The following is a 16200-nucleotide window of genomic DNA, read 5'->3' on the forward strand; positions in this document are numbered from 1 at the left end:
GCGCCCCGGCCCTTTTGGAGTCCTGGAGCTAGGCTTCCCCTGCCCAGACTTTCCTGGAAGTTGTTTATGGGGTTCGTTTCTTGCCCCCTGCAACTTCCCTTGCGCTGGGAACGGGGGCAGGCCGCGCTTATCGAACTTGGTGGGCTCACGTGTTGGTTTCCCAATTGTTGGCGATTGTTTAGACTGTTGAAAGGCCTTTAAATTAGCCACCTCTGCACACGTTGCGCCCGGAACTGCGTTGCGCCGTACAGTGCCGAGGTTTAACACACAGCCTTTGATAATGCACTCAAGGTTGACTCACAGGCCAAATCCTGCCCAGTTCAACTGTGATTAAAAGTTAATGTTGGGGAAGCGATGACTAATTCTAGGATCGCCATTGCTTTTTAATTCTTACCGAGGATGTGAACAAGGCTTTTTTGTTTTTTAACCACATAAACAACGTTCGACTCTTTTTTCAACTTAATAGCGAAGCGAAACTTTATCATGAAAATGTGAACATTCTAGTAGTTTTTGTTTGTTTTTTTAGGAAGGGTTTTGTAGGTGTTTTTGTTTCTGCTTTTTTAAAAAAAAGAAACGTTGCTCTCGGCTAAACTGCAGCGTCGGAACTTTGCCCAAAAGTTAATTGGTTTTCCAAATCCTGTAGGGTAGTTAGTCCACTAGGGCTGTAACTTGAGTGGAAAGAAGCATTATACTCCGCTCTTCCCCCACCCCCCTTATTTCTAGGCCTGCAGTCTAGTCCTGTGTGCATACTCTGGGAGTTTGGAACTCAAAAACTCAACCCACTGATAGAAACTCAAGTTAAAGAAGAGGAAGGGGCAAAAAAACAATTAGTTGCTTGCTAAACACTGAATTTGTAAGAGGCAGGCTTAGGTGTGCCTTTTGCCTCTCTTAACCTTGGAGGGGAGCTGCTGGCCTCACCTGGGTAAAGTGTGTTGGCATGTATCCTAGAGAGTCCACTGTATTGCTGTGTCCTTATTGTAAGTATGATGCACATAGGAGACTGAATTCCCCATCATTTGGCATCCATAAAACCAAAAAGAATTGCAACTGAAAAGTGCACTTAGCCTTTTAACAAGTATTGACACGAGATTTTATTTCAAGCAGCTTATGAGCAGTCTTCCTTCGCCATAAGAATTTTAAAAATTCTAACTTAAAAAAAAATCAAATCTTAATTCTAATTACACACATAACTCACTGCCATCGAGTCAATTCTGACTCAGTTTTGAATAGTATGAATCTGTGTTGCTAGTACTATTGTTCACAAACTATTGCATGCAGATTCTTCTAAGAGTATATGCATCATATATCCAGACCTGGAGTCACTTCCTACTCCTCATGGGATCCAGTGGTTTACAGTATAATGGCCCTGTGGGGTTTCCGAGGCTGAGTTTTGCAGAAGGGGACTGCCCTGTGTTATAACCTTGGACTTTTTGGTTATTAGCAGCTGAGCATTTAACCACCGTGTCACCAGTACTCATACATCATCTATACTTCTTGCATTTTTTTCATCATAAAAAAAAATCCAAACCAATTGTACAGTTGGGAAAACTGAGGCTCACAGAGAGTTCAGTGTCCTGGAATTTGGGAATGCCCCTTTATACTGCTTTAAACTTTTAGAAATTAGATTTCAAAATTTAGTGTTTTCTCTTTTAGGAGTATTCCATTCTTACTTGCCCACTTGCTCACTCAGTCATGTGCCAACTCCTAGCGAGTCTATAGGATCAGCCCTGGGAGTTTCCAAGACTACCTGTTGATAGAACCCACCTCCGTCCCCATTCTTTGCTAGTTTCCTTCAAAAGATGAAGACACCTGTCGAATGTGTAGTAGGTAGAAATTCACTTAGACTATTTCCTCAAACTAGATGTAAAAAGGTGTATTAGTGCAAAATCACATACACCATTGAAAAGTTTACATTTGCCAAACTTACTCAGTGTCAGATATGCAGTGTTGACATCTGCTTTTGGTTCTTAGATACTTGGTTGCAATGAAATGCGCTCTAGGAAATTTAAAACTCTTCAAAGTTGGGACCATTTTTTAAAAATTTCTTTTCATTTTAATATTTCTAACAGGTCAGTACTGATGCTGGAACTGCAGGGGCGCTGGCTCCACAGCACGTCCGAGCGCATTCCTCTCCGGCGTCCCTGCAGCTGGGAGCTGTGTCTCCTGGGACTCTGAGCCCCACGGGGGTAGTGTCTGGGCCAGCAGCTGCGCCCTCTGCTCAGCATCTTCGGCAGTCTTCTTTCGAGATACCTGACGATGTACCTCTGCCAGCAGGCTGGGAAATGGCGAAGACATCATCTGGTCAGAGATACTTCTTAAAGTAAGTGAAAATGGTGGTGGGGATAGCATTTTGTAATAAAAGGTGTATTTTGGGTGCCAAGCATATGCAAGCTATTTATTTTTAGAATTTACTTAATATTTAGGTCAAGCTGCGCGCGTGTGCGTGTGTGTGTGTGTGTGTGTGTGTGTGTGTGTGTGTGTGTGTGCACATGCATTGGGCTGCTATCTGCAAGGTCAATTAGTTCAGAGCCACAAATCCCTCTGAGGGAGGGAGAAAGATGGGCTTTCTACGCCCGTAACCAGTTTCTGAAACTCAAGGGGCACTTCCACCCTGCCCTATAGTGTCTCTATGAGGCAGCTTGGACTAGTTGCGGGGGGGTGGGAATATGAATGTATATGATTTAACTTTGATAATATTTTGAAGATTTGATGGAACATGGTTCTGAGAATTTTTACTTTTCTTTTGTGGCAGTTTGATTATTTAGAGTTTATGCCAAACCTATTTAATTAGCACAAAACTGAATTCAAGAATATCATGAAAATTTTCAAATTGTGAGAATTACAGGATTGACATAGTTTTATGAAATGTGTGGCAATGCTAATATCTCTCACAATAAAGCATTTTATCCATAGAGAAGAATTACAAAAATACACTAGTTTTGTGGTTTTTTAAATTGAAAAATGGCAAACACGTTAGTTACAGGTTCTTTGGTGATTTATCAATTAAAAATTAACAGACCTAAGCAGTTTCAAGTGTACAGGAAAATTGATCAAAAAAAGAGGCGATTGAATACTTTATTTCATCAACCCTTTTTTATTTTAAGAAATAAAATTGTATTAAAACTGAAGAGCTCTAAATAGAATTTTATTCTCTCATTTTGAAATCATAGAAAAGAGCTTAATGTTTTGATCTAGCTTGTTTGGATCGATCAAGTATTTGCAAAATGTTGCCTAAAATCAATTATTACTGTCTGAAAGTCATCCAATCCAGGCTTTTTGATTGAGATCTGTTTTGACAATCTGTTCCTTATAAAAATTAATGAAATTGTTTTTTACCGGGTGTATTATTACTTTGTAAGATACCAAGTTTCATGACAGGCTTATTGTTTTGGGCAAAGAACAAGGAGAAAAGCTTGATCCTCAATTGTTTCTACAGGTTTTTAGCCTCTTCCTATCATCTTGTCCCCCCTCCTTTTAAAAGTCATTTTCTGGTGTCCTGGTATCCATTTCAAAGGGTCAGGTTTCAACCAGAACAATAAAGGACCTGAGACTGGAAAGTACACACCAGTCTGGCAAACTCATCTGCATGAGCAGGATCGTTTGTTCTGGAGCAGACATCCAAAGTAAATGATTGCAAGAGCTGCTCGCTGGGCGGGACGGGATGTCTTGAAGGGGGAAGGAGGGGAAACAGACCAGGTTGTTAGGAGGGAAAAGAAAGGCTGTACTTTTTTTGAACCTCACCCTGCTGGGTCACGTGCTGACCTGAGGAGATTTGTAAACTGCTTAATAGCCTCGCCTTCAGCTTTCTGTGCTCCGGAGTGTGCCTAAAAGTGTACGTTTTAAAGAACAACATATATGCTCTTGATTTGAGCCTCTTAGGTCTTGCTTATAGATGACACTTGTCTGCCTTTCAGGATTTTGGATAAGTGAACTGTTTGCACTGAAATAAAATCTATGTATTTGTTATCTAGACTTTTCTGATTTTGAGAATAAATGTTCCTCCTAAAGGTCTTGATAGAGACGAATTAATGAAAACTGTACACACACATCATCATACACACACCTTGTAGGCTTGTGAACCAAGCCCCAAACTAAACTCACTGCCGTTGAATCTATTCCGAGTCATAGTGACTGTAGGACACGGAGAACTACGTAGCCCTGTGGGTTTCCGAGAGTCTAACTCTTTACCGGAGAAGAAAGCCGCCTCTTTCTCCCTAGGAGGAGTGAGTGCTGGTTTCCAACTGCTGACCTTCAAGATTAACATTCCAACTCAACCGCTGTACCACAGGCTCCAGGTGGAGTATAAGGTTCGAAGAACATGTGTCTGCTTTATGATCAGTGTCCAATGTGGAGAAAAGTGATAAAATAAGATTCGTGATAATAGCTTTCTCCAATTGTCCTTTAATACTGTTCTAGTCCGTTATCAGGGCTGAATGGGCTGCCACACGTAGCACATTTCTGCCCTTTGCACAAATGTTGTGTGCTGTCAAGTTGAAACGGGCTCACATCAACCCCAAGGGACAGTAGAACTGCGACATACGCCTTTTCCTTGGTTGAAATCTTTATAGAAGCCGGTTACCAGCTTTCCCCCTCTTGACCCACTGGATGAGTTCACTTTACTCCCCACCCCCATCACGTTGATTCTGACTCATAGTGACCCTTTAGAAAGCCCCTATGGGTTTCACAGACTAACTTTACAGAAGTAGAAACCTGCCTCTTTCTCTCTTAGAGAGACTGACAATTTCAAACTACTGACCTTGAGGTTAGCAGCCCAGCACATAACCACTGCCAAACTCTTGAGTTTGCGGCCAAGTGCTTAATCATTGTGCCTCCAAAACCAAACCCAACCCACTGCCATTGAGCCCGTGCTGACTCCTGGCGACCCCTGTGGGTTTCTGAGACTGCAACTGTTCACAGGAGTGGAAAACCCAGTCTTTCTCCCTCGGAGCTGATGGTGGTTTCGAACTGCCGACCATGCACTTCGCAGCCCAATGCATAATCACCACACCACCAGGACTCCTAGGGCTTCCTTAAGTGAGAATAATATCTCCTGTGAGTCTTAAGATTTTGGAGCCATGTTGCTATTGGCAAAGCTGTTTTTTATCATGCTTTTAATGTTTTCAAGCCAGGCTGCCTATGAAACCAATATTTCTACATTTTTCTCTTCTGTCTAACGATTACTCCTGTTGCCAGCCAAATCTAGTTTGCAAACTTACACCCCTTTCAATAGTGAGAAATTAACACACACACACACACACACACACACACACACCTTGGTGGATACTTATTGGAACTATTAAATGACAACTGGTGTAATTTATTTAGCATGAAGAAATCTGACTTTGTGTATAGCCCAAACATGCCAGATGATGTCCTTACATTGACCACTTAGAAATGCTGACTTTGGAAACAACTAATTGTTGCCTCGCAGCCATCGATGATGTAGATGCTGAATGAAGTCCTGTGGCCCACTCCCTGGCTTTAAGACCGCATAATGACTGAAGGCTTTTAGGCAGGTATTTTTGAAATCTCTACCGAGCTCAGTGGAGGAGGAATCCTGATGACACAATGGTCAAGCACTCATTTTGGCAGTTCAGTCCACTGCTCTGAGGGAGAAAGACTGAAAAGCTGCTGTGAGAATGGCAGCGCAGCCAACCCAGTGCTGTGCTTCTGCTTTGGTCAGGTGGGGTTGCTAGGGATCAAAGCAGCACAGCAGCCGCTGAACAGCAACACCTAGCTCAGGGGAGAGCTCTTTGTCTCTGCTGTTGTCATGCATGTGGATGAATGGTCTCTGATTGATTCCAGCTCACAGCAAACCTGTAGGACAGGGCAGAACTGCACAGGAGCGTGTTCCAGACTGTAAATGTTGATGGAGACACAGCTTTGCTCCCCGAAGCTGGCAGTAACTGGTGGGCTTGAACCATTGACCTTTTGGTTTGCAGCCAGCACTTTAACTGTTGGTTGTACCACTAGGGCTCCTTGGGTGTATAAAACTAGCTATATTTTATCAATGGGACTTATTTCAAGTTGTGGGATGAATGTGATGTTAAAAAAAGAAAAGGGGGGCTTAGTTTGTATACTACATGGAACTTACAGAATTTTCTTTTTGAGATGAATTTCTTCAACATTCTACAATGGGCTTTATTTTAAAAGAATTCATTATCTTTACTACCATGAGAATAACTGCTTTCTTCAGCTGTCTTAATACTTTTTCTACAGGAAATAGTTCTTCAAGTAGTTGGTCAACAACTTCCTATTTCGTTATAAGCTGCTGAATAACTTCCTGAATTCGTTTTCTATAACATCTCTGGTTAAAAGGAATATTTTTACTTATCAGATTTGTTTTATTGAGTCCAGTATTTTATAACTGTTATCATATACAAAGAACTTCTTTTGTATATTATGTTATGTAGGACCTTAGATCTGCTTTAAAAAATATTTGTAGGTTTGCTTTATTTTAATAACATGCTTCTAATTTTAAAAAAATAGTTTTGTTTCATTTGAGATATTTATCATTTTCTAAATAAATAACTAGCTAGCTAGCCACAGTAGTTTTTAGTTTTATTTATTTGTTTGATCCTTGAAGGAACAACATTTCTTGTGATCATGAATTTATTTTAAAAGTTAAACTAAAAAAAATAGTTAAACTATCTTGGTTCACAATGAAAAAAAAAGATTTTTGTTTTTTTTCCATTTCTTGAGCATTTTCAACATTAAATTAACTTGCCTATGAGTTCTAACTCATCTCGCTAACAAGATTGATGCCTTGTCTATTACATAGTAAATTTCAGAAATGCATGCTTTACCTTCATAACTAAAGCTCCCTAAGAAATGTACCAATTAAAGGATCTGATTAAATGGTTTCTTGTTATAATTTAACTTTAGGCTTCCCTACCTAATCACTTGCCCAGTAGAATACTAAACATATACAATGTGTTGTTACTTCAATAAAAATCAGATGTTTCCGAAAGAAATAATTCCCTAAACAATAAGCGTATTGTTTGGCCAAGAATGGTTTCTTGCTATACCAACTTTAACCCAAATAAATTCCCTTTAAAAATGAAAAAGCTGTATTTTTTTCAAAGGTAGTTATTGATTTTATTCATTTAGTTTTTTGCGATTTGGGTGAAAGTTTGCGGAACAAATTGCTTTTCCGTTCAACATTTCATAGACATTTCTCTTAATTTTTTTCATGATGAAGTAGGTGAAGGTTTACAGAGCAGATCATCCGTTTTACATTGATTCATACACAGTGCTTCATCTGATTCATTGTAATCCCTCAGTGTAACACCTCTCATCTCCCTGCTTCTTGTCTTCATTCCTCCATCTTTAATCATTCTTCTGAACTTTGCGATTGGGTAATTACTGTGCCCATGATCTGGAATGGTTGATTGTTTTTTGTTGATTATTCTAGGGTGTACATATATCACTAGAATTTTTTCCCTTATAGATTTGTCTTTTGTTTGGCTGAAAATTGAGGCATGAATTCAGTCCCAGATCTGAAGAATGACCAAGGCCTCCGTTCTTGGGCGCTCCACCAGTCTCTCTGACCAGCAAGCCTGGCCCCCTTCATGGCTTTGTTATATATTATCCTCCCACTGTCAGTAGACCTTTTAATTTGAGCAGTGTGTAGTGGTAGCTGGGCATCATCTAGTTCTTTTGGTATCAGTCATGGAGACTGTTGTTTGCATGGTTCATTAGTCTATTGGACTATATGTTTCCATGCGTCTTTGATTTTCATCATTTTTTCTTCCAGGCACAAAGGCCAATATTTGCATCTTTTAGATGCCTGCACACACGCTTTTTAGGCCTCAGTTACCATCACCAAAGTTGGATGTAGACTTTGTGGACAATGTTAAGCCAATTGACCTTTGTGTACCCGGAAACTGGTTCTGATTCTCCACGGTGTCTCGTTATGTGCAAGAAATTTTCGTAAGGTTGACCCCCGTATACTCCACTGCTTTCGTGGATATAGTTGCAGCAAGGCAAATGTCCATAGACAAACATCCCCTGAAGAATGTAGATTTGTGGGTGTGCTCCTCTTCTCCCACATCTGCTCAGCCGAGCGTCCACACATCACCCATAGATCAAAAGCATTGCAGCATAGTGTATATTACATAATGTATTTACTCCTGTTGCCTTTAATTTTTGTGTTCCTCCCAGTATAAGTCATCCAAGTTCTTGCACTCTACTTGTCTTGTTCTCCTTTTAAGGATCCCGGTGGTGCTGTGGGAGAAAGACGAGGCTTTCTACTCCTGTAAAGAGTTACAGTCTCAGAAACCCACAGGGACAGTTCTACTCTGTCCTATAGGGTCATTATGAGACAGAATTGACTCAGTGGTAGAGTTGGGGCTTTGTTTTGTTCAGTGGTATTGTTGGGTATTTGTTGTATTTGCTACCTGCAAGGTTGGTGGTTCAAACCCACCAGTTGCTCCATGGGACACAAAGGAGGCTGTCTGCTAATGTAAAGATTTACAGCCTTTAAAAAACCCTATATAGGGTTGCTCTGAATCAGAATCAACTTGATCAAGGTTTGGCTTGGTTCCCTCCATTTAGAAGTTCTGTAAATACAGTAATCTGTCATTATACTTTGTGTTTGTTTTCATTACAAATTGATATCCTCGCTGGTTCTCTATTTTCATTCTTGGAGGTTTGTTTTGCTTTGGATACTTCTTATTGGTGTCGACTTCTGCATGGAGTTATTATGTATGTTAAGCCCAGGCTGTTGTTCTTTCTCTGAAAATCTCCAGAGACTTATACTTACTTACAGTCAGGACAGATGGACTTTTGTATGCTATTTCTTCCTGAAAGGGGGCTTCTGGTGTATTTTGGTACTTGTATTTTGATCACTTGTCTTTTACGTTAATTGAAATCACCTACTGTTTAAGAGGCATTGTGGTGGTGTATTTAATTAATGGTTGTACATTGGTGTGTACTCACTACCTGTCTCCTGGTGGGTGTGGAAGAGAATGTGAGTGCTTGCATGGTTCTCTGTTGGCTGTTTGTCTAGCACAGTTGAGGACAGTTTGGCTGCTGTCTATCCCTGATCACAGCCGGCACTGGAGCTGGTAGAGGCCCTCACCAAATAAGCGGTGTTGCAGGACGTATGGATTTGGCTGGACTGTGTGGGCAACCGTGTATCCTGTTAAAGGGGAAGAGAAAAAAGAATAAGAACAACAAAGAGTAATAAAACAATAAGTAGATTTTTTAAAGGGGGACCGCAAGAAAAAAGAAAAACAAAACAAAACAAAAAATAAAAACAAGGGAAGAGATCATGAAAATAGACAAAAGAAAAAAATACAGTAATAAAACTGAGAAGGAAAAGAAAATGAACTAGTAAAAGAAATTCAAGAGAAATGGACAAACAGGGAAAGGAAAAGAGAAACAAAAGGAAAGCAGACAAAGAATGGCTTTAGCAGGGTAGGTATAAGGGAAAAAAGAAAGGCAGGAACTGTGGGCAGCAGGGTACCCAATGTAGGTAGAGACCCTCTGCCAGCCAGGGAGCTCAAGGATGGCAGGGGGACCGGGAGGGATAGGTCACAGGCCTAGGTGGTGCTCTTGCCAGCCAGTCCACATATTGTCTGGGCATCTGATCTTGAGGCAGTTTGTGCCTCCGTGGATGATGGCTGAGGGCAGGGTGTGTGTTGTCTGAAGGAGTTCTTTAAGCCCCAGAGGGCAGTTGGTGGGCAGGACGCTGGTTATGGAAGGCCTGATTGCCTGTTTAATGGTGACCTGATGAGGTTGTATTCCGTCAGCTCCCAGTTCACCAGAGCATGCCCCCAGCCTTAGGTGAGCAGGGGTTGGGCAGAGGTGGTGTCACTGGGTGACGGTGGGGGCTGGTCATCAGCCAAGTGTGGAGCACAAGGGAGGATCGGACCTTTCTCCTGGCCAATCACCCGTGTGTAGCTACGAAAGGCAGGGCACTGTCTCGAATGCTGCTTGCAGAAGTTAAAAGATGGCGGCACAGAGGCCATGCTTCCTCTTGCCTCTCTGGTTCAATGTCTAGTGGAATTCCATCTGCTTCACTACCCTTTCCTCTAGAGCCCCGGGGTCCAGGAATCTCATGCTCCTCGGTTTCATATGGTCTCTTGTGTCTGTTATAGAGGGTCTGTGTAGCACATAGATTTCCCAAACTTATTTGCCTCCCCCTACCCCACTCTTTTTATTAAAAAAAATTAATTGCTTGGTGCCCCCTGGCAGTTAAGAACTTTTGCCCATTATTCAGGATAAAGTGTAGTTACCTGCCCTTTTCAACACCTTGAATTGTTCAAGTGCCCCCCAGGGGACAGTACCACCCACTTTGGAAAATGTGTGCACTCGGGTTGAGGGTGGGGGTGGGGTGGGGAAAGGACACCAAGGGCTCAATAGAAAGTAAATCTCTAGAAAATAATGATGGCAGCATATGTACAAATGTGCTTGATGCAATCGATGTGTGGATTGTTATAAGAGCTGTAAGAGCCCCCAATAAAATGATTAAAAATGGAAGAAAGAAAATGTGTGTAGCGTGTCTGCCTAGTTCACTGCCTGATTACCAACATCCTTTGTTTTGTTTTCCGGTCCCCACAATGTAACAGGACTCCTACCTTGTCCTGTGTATTTACCGTTTCTCTGTGCCCCTTTCCTATCCCTCCCTTCTGAGTGCCATCCCTCGGCAAATACTGCCCTTCTGGTCTCATATGGTGAACTGTTGTAAGCAGAGTATCACTTCCTGGTGTTTCTGTTCACCTTATCGGGCCATCTATTGTTTGGTTCAAAGGTGATGCGCAGGGTAAGTTCAGTTCTAGTGTTGTAGGGCGTCCAGAGCCAGTGTCCAGGGTTTCTCCGTTCTCTGTCAGACCTTTCTAAGCCAGATCTCTCATAGGATTTTGAGTTTTGTTCCATGTTTTCCCCATTCTCTCCAGGACCTCCTATTGCAGTCCTTCATTTAGCACCATTGGCAGTGGTGGCCAGGCACCATCCAGTTCTTCGGATCTCAGGATCCATGAGGTGGTGCTTTGTGTGGAACATTATGCAAACAATTATTCTTAGGGTCAGTTTTACCCATTTGGGTTTTCTTCAAAACTCTTTGCTCAGGATGGGAGGTATAACCAAAAGTTGTGCCTTAGATGATTGTAAAGCTTGGTAATTTTTTCATTAAACTACTAAGTTATTTCAATTTGTAATCCCATTAAGAACTGTTCATGTGGATTCAAATTGACCACAGCAACTCCAAAGATTAGACAGGACCCCAGGGTTTATATTAATACAGGCGGAAAGGAGGGTGAGAAGGATGGTACAGCTTGAAGAATATAATCAATGGCGCCATATTGTATGTGTAAAAACTCCTGAGTCGGTGTTTGTTTTGCTGTGTGTAGTCTCAACGACAAAATAGTCTACAGAAGAAGTTGCGTTCCATATCTGCGAGGAGAGCCAGGGTCTGTCCATTTGTCCTGCTTTCTAAGACTGAGTGGAGAGAGCGTTGGAAGTATGCCTTTAGCGCTCTGAGAAAATGATTGCTCCTGCTCCGTGGGTGGAAAGACCTGAAGAATGGATCCCAGTACCACAGTGATTTAGATAGAAAAACAGCGACCGGAGAAAACATTTGGAAGACAGACATGACAGATTAGTAAACAGAACATGGGGATTGATTTATCATTGGGAAAAATATCTAATATTTCTGGTGTGAACTAAACAAGATGAATTAAGATACCAGATATTTAAATGCTGACAACTCAATTGGCTGCAGGGTGGTAGGCTAATTTTCTTTTTAAACGAGCAAGCATTAAAAGAATCACCTCTACCAAAAGCTGTGAGCCAGATATTAGAAAACACAAACAAGCCAACAGAACTTACGTAGTTTTTGTGTAGTTGAAACTTAAAAATGATTTTTTTTGAACCATGATATCATCCGTCTCAGTAATGTGGAGAAGTATATTTTATTTACAGTTAGAAAAATAATTAAATTACCCTAAGTAGTATTGCTTTTATGCCTCTGCGTTACCTTTTTCTTAGGAGAGGTAACCTTGAGTTGTCAAAGTATGCTAAAGTTTAGGGCTTAGTAAAATCAAAGTGAAGTCATTTTTAAGATCAGTTAAAATTTAAGAATGTTCCAACCTAATTTTCTGTCTTCTTTAGTGGCATAATTTAGCCATTAATTATGTCTTGATAGTTTAATAATAGTTGAGGACCGTTGTATAAAGGAAAGTCTTAAAAGAGCTGTGTTACTAAGTGATGCTGCTCTTACAAAAAGGCCTTCTGAGTCTAGGATTAATCAGAACTTTAAGCCATGAAAGGCACATTGCTGTTTTTATGAAGAAGAATTGCCTCATGGCTCTGGCCCCTCAAGTGCTGTAGCACCAAGTTTCCTGGGAACAAGTACTGCAGACTAAAAGCAAACAAAGACGTTTGGGATAAATAACAATAGGTTTTCCCTCTCCTCATTCTCCTTAATAGCCTAGATAAGAAAAAGTTGTCAGGAGTTTAATCCTCATTTGGCCCTTCCCATAAAAAGCACCATCATCCTTAGTTAGCAGCTTGGCTCTTTAGTAAAAATCAAGCGATAGTGCTCTGAGTGGTGTTGCAACTTAATACAGTAATGCAGATTGAATCTAATAGAACCTTGAGTTTTCCTCTTACATTTTCTGTGTTTTATTTGTTGTTAGGGCTGCTACCTCGCTTCACTTTAATGAGCTTTCCTAGCTCTTCCCGGGCAGTGTTAGTCTGTCACCTTCTTCAGTGGGGTTCTGCTTTGCTGAAGGGGACATTTTGTGGAAAGTGCCTTCTTTGCTTTTCTTGCTTACATGTAACCTAAAGGCAGGAAGGTTTGGGGTTTTGGTGTGTCTTTAATCAGTATCTTTAGGGGGCTGTGCTTTTTAGCCTGCATGAAGACTTCTTGTAGACGGTTTGACCTGTAACGTGGCACGAAGGCATTCTTCCAGGACTGCTGTGCTGTGACGGATTTGAGCGTGCTGCTCTAAGAGCTTATTGGAACTCCAGCCTCTCTCCTTGAAGTGACTGTAATTTTTAGCAGCAATCTCTACATTATCCTGGAGGTCAGAATAAGATGTGCATTATTTTCCCCTGTGTATAGCGTGGGCTTGGTTGTATGTATTAACCTGCTTTCTCTCACTATCTTTTCTCCTCTATCCAGTTTTCATGGGTTAATTTTAATAGCTTTTTAATTTTAATTGTAGAAGAAACATTTATTGGAGAGGCTTGGGAAATTTAGATAAGGAAAAAGTGGAACAAACAGCCATATTCTTCCAGTAAGGAGTGGTGGAAGCTGTCTATTGCCCCTATACCAAATCTGAGCATCCACAAGACCCTGATATAAAAGGTTGTGGTATTTGCATATAACCAACTCACTTTGACCCCAAGTGACAGTAGACCTGTCTCTGAGGTTTTCTTGGCTGAAATCCTTGTGGAAGCCACTCGGTGGGCTCATTTCCCTCACCGTGGATGCTGACTTAGAGCTACCCTGTATGACAGGGCAGAACTGCCCACAGACTAACTTTACAGGAGTTGAAAGTCCCGTCTTTCTCTCAGTGTCCTTGGTGGTTTTGAACTGCTTACCTTGTGGTTATGAGCCACTATGCCATCAAGGCTCCTCGTAAATGAAAAATGGCAATTTCCTGTGATCTGACTTAAATATTGCAAGATCTTTTTTTCTACATAACCAGTTTTGTTTCTTTATACTGGCAACACACAAATAGATAATAATAATGGGTAATAACATTTTTTAAATGCTAAGTATGTAGAAATAAAGCTAGTGAAAGAGTACAGAAAATATTGGGACAAAATAAGGAAGATCTAAGTAAACAGAGAGGAAGCCATGTTCTTCATGCATTGGACAATTCAACACTGTAAATATATAAAATTGCGTTTTAAATTCAGTTCTGTACTAGATAAAACCCAAGCAGGCTTTTTATTATAGTTGTTTACATGATAATTTTAAAATGAATGTTTTACTAAGAAAATAGTTAATGCACTTATATGGTGCAGCTTGTACCTTTTGCTACCAGTTTTTCTAATTTACATTTTCATATGTTGCATTTTCTTTAATCAGTGTGGAAACCCTGACACCGGCAGTGTTGGCAGTGTCTTTTGTTAATATGATGGCGGGGAAACTCCTAATCTGGACGTATACACTAGCTTTGAAAAGTAGGGCTTTAATGGAATTAGCAGGTAACTTGTGTGTGTTTTCTTTATTCTTTCCTTTCCTGTTTCCTCTTTACCTCCCATCTTGCTTTTCATCTATGCAGATGATGGTAGGATAAAATGTTTACACATCTCTAAATTGGTTCGGTAATTAGCATACTTAAGCCTATACCCTTGAGAGGCATATCAACTGCTAATTTAGGTTGTGGGCCTTTCCTGCCCAAGTGATTTTTTTTTTTTTTAATGCAGAAAAGTAGGCCACTGTAGATGTCTTAAAATTACATTAATATATTTGAAGGGGCTTTAAAAGTTCATGGGAAAATTTCATTGTCTTTTAATTCCATTTTTCTTTTTGATTAATTTTTTTTAAAACATTTTATTAGGGGTTCTACAACTGTTATCCCAATCCATACACACATCAATTGTGTAAAGCACATTTGTACATCGTTTCTCAAAACATTTTCTCTCCACTTAAACCCCCGACATTAGGTCCTCTGAATAATTTTTTTTATTGTGAATTAGTGGTAGTAGTGTTTAGACTTCAGACCATTAGCTCTACATTCAGCAGTTCAAACCACTCATCAAGCCTCTCCCCTTCCATATGCTGTCCTACCCCCACCCTGATTTCTCTGCCCCATCTTACGGACTGCCATCCCCCCATTCACCCAAGTCAGTACCTGTCACCCTTCTACCTTGTAGCCTCATCTTCCTACCTTTGCCCTCCTTAACTTGGGAACCTCCCGAGTCTGTTCCCTTTGGCATGTAAGCCTTTGTCTTGGTTTTTATCCTTATAGCAGTGGTCTCATCATATCTATCCTTTTGTGGTTGACTGACTTCACTCAGTATAATCTTCTCCAGGCCCATCCATGCTGAGGTGCTTTGGGATGTTGTCATTGTTTTTTTCATGATGCACAGTATTCCCTTTTCTGTATGTAGCAAAGTTTCTTACACTGATGGTCATCTCGGCTGTTTCTAACTTCTTGTATTGTGAATTGTGCTGCAGTGCATATGGAAGTGCATATGTCTGTTTGTGTTTGGCTCTTGCTTGTGTAGGGCATATACGCGGGAGAGGGATTGCTGGGTCATATGGAATTTCTAGTGCCAGTTGTTTCAGGTAGTGCCATATTGCGTTCCACAGTGGTTCTATGTTAATATCATTTCCCCGTGAACTTTTGTATAAGTATTTTAGAGGCTATGTTAGAATTTCATGAGGATGGGATTTAAATTAACATGGATTCATCCATAGTTGTTGACCTTGATGTGTCAGGGTATTTTGTGGTTTTTGATCTTGAATTGTTCCAGGTTCAGTTTTTTGCCAGCTTCTGCCTTCAATAGGTAGAAAGTGATCACATATGCAATTGTTTTAGGGAAAACAAGGAAGCAAACCTTTAAAAAGATTATATACAATCTTTGTGTCATCAGTGCAAAACCAGACCATAAGATTAAGAGATTAAAAAAAAAAAAGAATACTTCTGAGTTGTTACAGGTATTAAAATAAGAATAGCACGAGGAACAATGGAGCAGAATCAGTACATCATACTTTAAAATGTAGAGTTAGGGAAGTGTGTTAACATAAAAAGCAGCCAAGTGCTAAAGTTTGAAATAAACTAAATAAGTGGGAACTTTCTGAGACCCTGTCTGGAACTAATCCTGTCCAGTGATAGTGTCACTTGTAAAATTTACCAAGTTTTCTTGGGTCCTTTTTTTTTTTTAAGATTAAAAAGCTAAAGGATTGGCCAAAATACAGATGTTTCTGTTTTCCTTCTGCACATGTTCAGACTGATAGAGGTTATGTTTCCGAAATCTTGTAGCTTGGAAGGGCTCCAGGTGATGTAATAGGATCACTCATACCCCCCCCAGCTGGAGAGTGTGCAGCCTTTTCTGTTAGGACTGGTACACAGCTCTGATTATGGATAAGAAAAGAATCGCTGGTTCTTGACAATGATATATAAAATAATGCCATTGTCCTCTGTATTTAGGACAAAACATTCCCTTTGGTTTTAGATTTTTGGTTAGTAACCATTATACTACCGACAAGAATTTGTACAGTGTATCAGATTAAGG

The 16200-nt window shown here is 40.5% G+C and overlaps 1 protein-coding gene across 1 annotated transcript in view; it reads left to right on the forward strand.

Moving 5' to 3' along the window:
• The window catches only part of YAP1 (Yes1 associated transcriptional regulator), a 134320-nt gene that overhangs the window by 8448 nt on the left and 109672 nt on the right, over positions 1-16200 (forward strand). The window contains exon 2 of the mRNA XM_004709011.2: positions 2070-2320. Within this exon, the coding sequence (XP_004709068.2) occupies positions 2070-2320 (251 nt within the window). The remainder of the gene's footprint in view (positions 1-2069; positions 2321-16200) is intronic.

This window comes from Echinops telfairi, unplaced genomic scaffold (assembly GCF_000313985.2).
Source record: "Echinops telfairi isolate 266 unplaced genomic scaffold, ASM31398v2 ScPeMD7_7421;HRSCAF=8459, whole genome shotgun sequence".
Lineage (NCBI taxonomy): Eukaryota > Metazoa > Chordata > Mammalia > Afrosoricida > Tenrecidae > Echinops > Echinops telfairi.